Here is a 7,117-nt window from a genome sequence, read left to right as displayed (position 1 = left end):
TACTACTGTCGGATTTAAGTAATTCGATATTTCTGGTTCTTTTTTGAATTTGTATAAAGTCGGGGTTGAGGGTCCCATTTTCTGATGCCCTCCCTCTTGCCACAGACACCGGAAGATTAAATGCTGGAAACTGTTTTAATCTCTACATATGTATGTAAAAAAGTATAATGAAGGATTTATGAGAAGGGCACTACCAAAAACCTCTAAATTTCCTTACTTTTTCAGTTTGTTTTTTATAAATCCTAAAAAATGCATTTTTAGGAAAATTGTATTCATTTATAATTTGAAGTAGATGAAGTCTGTGCCAAATGTGCATTGTGTATTACAAATTACTCTGGTTATTAGGAAGGTATGGGTGTTCAAATAATGACCATTCTTACCATTTAAAAAAAAAAGTTGTTTGGGATTTTTAAATCTTATTTTTGTTGTTTAAATTGTATTATATGTAATAAATAATTTATTTGTGTATGTAATATTGTACCAGACCTATGTATATACACACTTGGACGACTTTTATCAGCAAGTGTCATCTATTCTTTAACTCCTGCTGGCGATCAATAGCCAATTTTGTTGAAAATTGAAAACAAGAGATTTGAAAATAAAAACACACATTTTCGTCTAAACATGTTATTAAAATGTAAAAATAGAGTTAATGTACAAAAAGCTTTGATGTTTAGGTAATTGAGTACAAAATTAAAAATACAAGATTACTTGAATTTAATAAGTTGGGAAGTTGAAGTTTATTGCAACAATAGCTTCGATTAAAAGTCTTTGTCATCCAGAAGGCCTTCTACTTTGTCGATATTGTTAGATAGTGTATCTTAAAGTTTGGTTCTTTATTGATTTCATCTGGTATATTGGTACATGAAGCTCCTCTGTTATAGGATAGGAGTAGCCAAATCAAAAGTATTCAGTACCAAGGATTTGGTCTACAGTTAAAAACATAACAAAATTGAACTATCCAACATACAGAGCAACAATTACTTTACACAACATCTCTAGTTTCATTACAATTTTTAAATATTTTGATATTTTTTTCTATCTTGCACCTTTGTCGAGAAGCTTTGCCAACTCCAAATTCCCTTGTCTCAAAATGGCAGATGTTGACTCGTAACCATTTAAAGCATAAAGAAATAATATATTCTCTTTTATTTTCGGCATTTTGAATGTGTATTGCTGACTAGAAGATAATATCTGATTTTCCTTGTCCATATTTAATAAAAAAACAAGCAATTACTGTTAGAATCTAATGCAGAGATAATAATTTGAAGATCCACGCCTTTTGCAACCACAAGCAGGCATTCAGAATGTGCAAAATGTTCTATAATCCTTCTGACAATGGTAGTGTCAAGATTATCTGCAGCTTGTTCAATAGTGGTTTTCATCTGAAAATATCTGAATTTACATTGAGACTTACTATTGCCTAAAATACTTCAAGGGACATACAGCCATTAGATATATCATATATTAAGATATGTTTATCCCATATCCTCTGTTCCTTTCCATTGTTATTAGATGATTTAAAATTAGATGTATCAGGCTTCTATCTTGTACGAATCCATTGATATGAGCCAATATCTCACTGTATAGGAGGTATGGAAGAGTTAATTTGAGAGAATCTTATTATTAGCAAGCAGAGAGATCCTTTAATGGTTAAAACACTTCAGCTGGTGATTTTTCTTGTAACCTAAAGATGTGATTATTATGTTTTAAGTTAAAATAATTTTATTTAAAAAACAAGTATTTACCTTTTTTTCTAATAATTAATCTGTTATATTATATAATTTTTTTTTTTTTTTAGATTTTAAGAAATGGGAGAGGAGAATTAGTTTCTTCAGATGCTGTTGTTTATCTTCATTATAACTGCTATTTAGAAATGCAAGACATACCGTTTGATTCTTCGTATCAACGCAACAAGCCCTTGCACATTCAAATGGGAACTGGAGCATTGTACCCAGGTTTTGAGTATAGTCTGTCTTCAATGAAGCTTAATGAACATTCAAGGTTTCTAGTGAGTCCTAAATATGGTTTTGGTGACATGGGCTGTCCTCCGAGAATCCCTCCAAGTAAGTTAGTTGGTTGAATTGGCAGTAGTTACTTCATTTCTTTCCTGCATATGTATTAAGATTAGGAAATAAAAAAAAAAAGTAATGCCTTTTTTAATTCCATATTAAGTATATATGAGGGCTGTCCAGAAAGTAACAGACGTTTTGGCCTATCGTGACGATGGGTGGAGGTAGAGCCGCCATCTTGGTGTCCGAACGTTCCTACATTCAGTACGAATCCAGCTGTTGAAGCTTGAGGACTGTGCGCTTTCACTTTGCTCACTGTGAGTTGTCAAAATGTACCCTGCAATTGAAAATCCTGCCACTTGTGAAGTGCAGTCTGTGATTTGGTTTTTGTTGACTCAAAACAACAGGCCAATTGAAATGTATCGTGAGCTTTGTGATGTTTATGCTGTCTATGGAATAGGTGCACACACATTTTCCCAAGTAACCACAAAAGTGTTTGCAAACGCTGTCAGTGAGAATGATAATGGCTACTGTCTTTTGGGATTCCAAAGGAGTGCTTCTTGTTGATTTTCTGGAAACAACAATCAACTCAGAAACGTATTGTGAAACACTAAGAAAGTTACGGTGCACCATACAAAATAAGCATCGGGGAAAACTTAGTATCAAGATGTTGTTTTTTCATGACAACGCACGTCCACATACAGCCAATCGTACCTGGGCACTCTTGGATGGGAGGTGTTTGACCATCTACCATACAGCCCAGAATTCAGTCTGTGAATTGTTTATTTCAAAACGTCTGTTACTTTCTGGACAGCCCTCGTAAATGTTAATTGTCAAGCCTCCTATACTAATGGATGAAGTAATCATTTCTGTATCAGTAGTGAATTGCATTGATCGTGTATCATCACAAAGCATGAAAACAGCTTAGATAGGTTCCACATTTGTCAATCGTCTTTTTCAACATATCTGTAACGTTTGTGACAGTTAACGATTCCTTTGCTGTTTAAAGCCAACAAAAGGGAAACAACACTGCTTAGAAATGCTTTCAAGAGGAAGCATTAACTGACTTTAACTGTAAGAAATAAACAGAAAATGTATGGATTTGGACATAGTACTTGCATTAACGTGTTCAAATGGATTTGTATAACATTTAAGAAACATGGGTTCCCTGTGCTTGACTTGTACCCATTGATGTGAGCATAATGTTGCAGCTACTGTTTCGTTAATGGGATGATCATTTTCGTGATTGAATCTCTTCATAAAGAAGAACATGATACATAAATTAGTCATTGTGGATATGAATTTTGGAGACCTTAGTTAACAGCAGTTGATATCTATATTATGCATGTGGTAGCTAATAATATTTAAAAATTTGTACTTGACTGTTTATTTCCATCTGGGCATAGTATTGGTAGAAATTATGACCCGTCTGTTGATCATTGCTAAAGGTTGAGTCAGATCTCACTGTACTTATCATTATTCTCTGGCACATTAATGTTAATTTCTGGTTAGACTTGGCTGGACCCATGCTCGGAGAGTTAACTTTATTATATACTGAAATTCCATATTTATTTTTTTAATTGAAGCCAACTTTTCTGCCCAACCATGCCTGTGGATCATGTTCAGAGCTACAACTTGTTTAAGTTGTTTACAAAAACATAGAAAATAGCCAAAAATTAGTAGATCCTACGAAGAAAGAATGAATAACACAAAATATTGATAAAAATTACTTACAGAAAAATATTGTTTTGTTTTTGTTATATTGACTGACACTTTTACCATTTACTATTGTATAACACTTCAAAACAATTATTTTATTAATCCAGTAGATCATTTTTACTTTCTCATACATATATATCACAATATGTAGATTGTAAAAATGTATTAGATTTATCTCTAACTAGGAAAAATCATTTCTACTTACATATAAGTTATACATAAACTTATTTAAAATAATTAGAATAAGAAAAATAATTATGAAATTATTTAGAATACCTGCTTCTGACTTGGACTAATCTTCATGTCATATTCTTTCATTGTTTTGAGGTTGGCATCGATTTCAAGGACTAAAATTTATGTAGTGCCAATCAGTTAGTTAGTTGGTACCTTACCTGTTGGGCATCAATTTTATGGTTCGTTACGGGAACCAACCTATTTATTTATCTAAATTAGGAGCTAGGCACGATAGATCCTCTTACTGTGGTATCCTAGATAGAATTGTTTATACTTATATTTGGATATCTTTACTAGTGTCGTATTCGCTAATTTACTTAAATCTTGATGCAGGTGGTATGTAAGGTATTTAATCTCAGGATATTCTATTTATCAAATAAATTTTCAGATCTCAAAATAACTCTAGATTTAATGAGAATATTTACGAATAGCCCATAAAACATATCTGCAATAATTGTAAAAATTAGCGGAAACACATTTCTGGAAATAATATTAAGGTAAAACAATTTAAAAATCATTAAATGTTGCATTTAGTATTATAACTTATTAATTCGGTCAAGTAGTATTTTATGAATAGTAAACTGTCACTAACCAAAAAACAGCAATTGTTTCTTCACATTTGCAAAACAATTAAATACAGTAACCATATTATAAGTCTATTCTTAGAACTGTATATGAGCCATGAAGATACTGAGAGGACCAACTCATTTTTTTTTTTAGAATCCATTTTGAAAATTATTAATAATTGATCAAGTACATTTAGAACTGTGGTTTTTCCCCTTTTATTTTGTGGGACTATATTATAAGGGGCATTTTATGAGAAATCAGACTAAAGTAGTCATATTTTTGCACTTATCTTTCAGCAACATCACTATTGCTTTTACTCTTTTATCCATGAATGTTGTAAGACTAGTTTTATTAATTAGGTGTTTAAGATAGGGCTATAATGTGATAGCAAGTTTTGCTAAATTGACTTACCAGAAATGCAACTTTATTATCACCAATTTTTCACTTTTTTTTTTTTACCATTTTCTCAAAAACAGCTCTAATTATATTGATTAAACTCATCATATCAATGTATAATTTAGTGATTTTTATTATTAGCTTCTTATTATTATTGAAATAGTCTGAAAGGGATTAAATGACAAATTGTCCAAAACATTTCCTTTAATTTAGTTAAAACAGTCCTTTAATTTGAAATAATTTAACCATATCCTCTTGTTTTCAATAATAAAAAATTGATAAATATGAATACAAATTAACAAAATTTTATTATTAACTGAAGGAGGAAATAAATGTTTCATGTTTCTGTGGTTGTTATGACAATAGTTTAACTTTTTGGCATTTGCATAATAATAATAATAGTAATAATTGTTTTTTTCTTAACCTATAAGTGGAAATTTTATTAAGAAGAAGGTCTGGAATAATAAAAAGATAACCTTTTTGAAAGTTTTATTATGCCAAAGATACTGATAAGCAGGGATTCAGCAGTTCACAATTTGTATAATGCAAAGACATAACTATTATTTTATTATCTTCAGAATAGTATGCAATGAAAAATAATAGCCAAAGAGGTTGGAACACAAGAGCTAAAATAAGACATCATGAAACTAAAACTAGTTAGGGATAATTTAAACTTAAAGTATGATGGTAAATGAAAGTTGTGTGATGTGTGCACCACACCTGATTTTTTATTACCGAATCATCCATCTCACATCTTTTTTATAATTAGAGGAGAGAGATAAGAAGTAATGGGAATGATTTTTTTATTGTTTCCATAATTTTTTTTTTAGATGCCACTCTGCTTCTTGAAATTGAACTTCTCAAAATTGTTGATAATAATGAAATGAATAGTATTGATGCACCGTTAGAAGAGAAAGATTCCTTTTTGAAAGTTTCCTCAAGAGCAAAGGAATATCATATTCTTGGAAATGATTTCTATACTAAAGGAGAGGTTTTTGCTGCAGTTAATAAGTAATCCTATAGATAATTTATCAATTATTACAATTAATAAAAAAGTATGATTAACATTTTTATTTTTTGATAGGTATAAGAAAGCAGAAAATATTCTTCTGTCATGTAAAATGAGCTGTGATGAAGAAGAAACTCTTTGTAGAAAACTACTTTTTAAAATATACACTAATATGTGTGTATGCTTTAACCATCCGAAGTTTAATTCACCTGAGAGAGTCTGTCTTGCAGCCAGGGAAGCCTTTTACATCTATCCAAAAAAGGCAGGAGAATCTGCAAAACTTTATTTCCAGTAATGTCTTTCTTTTTTTTAATATTTTCCTTCCATAGTAGCCCAGGAGAGTTTATTAACTTGTTTTCAACCCCTTTGGCGTATCGTACAGAAATATACACACACAAAACTATATGAGGAGGTTAGAAGTAAAGGGGTACAAATGACAATTTTTCTAATAATATTTAGCTTTGTTATCTGTACCTGAACCAAATTCCTTCTTCAGTATCACCGGAGTTGTGGTATTCTCAATAATAAATTTGTAATTACTTTTAATTTCACAATTTTGTCAATACTGATGTATAAATTTGGTTCAGGCACGAATAAATAGGAAAAAAAATTACTAACAAAATTGTTACTTGTACCCTACTCTTCTAATCTCCAAATGTATTACCTAAAAAATAAAGAAGTTGGTCAGGGGCTTTCAGTGGAGAGAACACTAATGAGTAAACCTTATTTTATTTTGGCCTGAATTTCTGGCCTCTATAGGGCTAGGTATGAACAAGATAGCAACTTCAATGTAACAAAGAAGAACAGTAAAATAAAATGTCTAATAATCCTATTTTATATTTAAAATAACTCTTAATCCTATATTTCAAAGGAATTATTTATAAATCATAAATAATTCTTAATACACACTTTCTTTTATCCTCAAAATAATGTTTTCTCCATACTATTCATATTAATCAACTTTTTAAATATTATTATTTTAATAAATAATAATCTTATTCTGAAATTTTACTATTCATTCTATAATAGCTTGATTTTTTTTTACTCCATTTATTTAATATCTTTTAACTTTTGTTAGTGCACATTTTCATTTTTTTGTTATTGTGATTTCTGTGTTCTTTATATTTTGTATAATTGAATTTATACAATGAAAATACCAGGGCATTCAAAAAGTCCTGTC

General features: G+C 30.3%; 1 protein-coding gene across 2 annotated transcripts in view; it reads left to right on the top strand.

Annotated features, from left to right (window-relative positions):
- Positions 1-7,117, top strand: part of LOC106677216 (inactive peptidyl-prolyl cis-trans isomerase FKBP6) — a 15,943-nt gene that overhangs the window by 5,286 nt on the left and 3,540 nt on the right. For both annotated transcript variants that reach the window (XM_067048865.1, XM_014415002.3), the window contains 3 exons: positions 1,802-2,066; positions 5,759-5,939; positions 6,013-6,228. In XM_067048865.1, the coding sequence (XP_066904966.1) occupies positions 1,802-2,066; positions 5,759-5,939; positions 6,013-6,228 (662 nt within the window). The remainder of the gene's footprint in view (positions 1-1,801; positions 2,067-5,758; positions 5,940-6,012; positions 6,229-7,117) is intronic.

This window comes from Halyomorpha halys, unplaced genomic scaffold, assembly GCF_000696795.3.
Source record: "Halyomorpha halys isolate HHAL.00 unplaced genomic scaffold, Hhal_1.1 Scaffold91.1, whole genome shotgun sequence".
NCBI lineage: Eukaryota > Metazoa > Arthropoda > Insecta > Hemiptera > Pentatomidae > Halyomorpha > Halyomorpha halys.
This window is presented reverse-complemented; position numbering and strand designations above follow the sequence as displayed.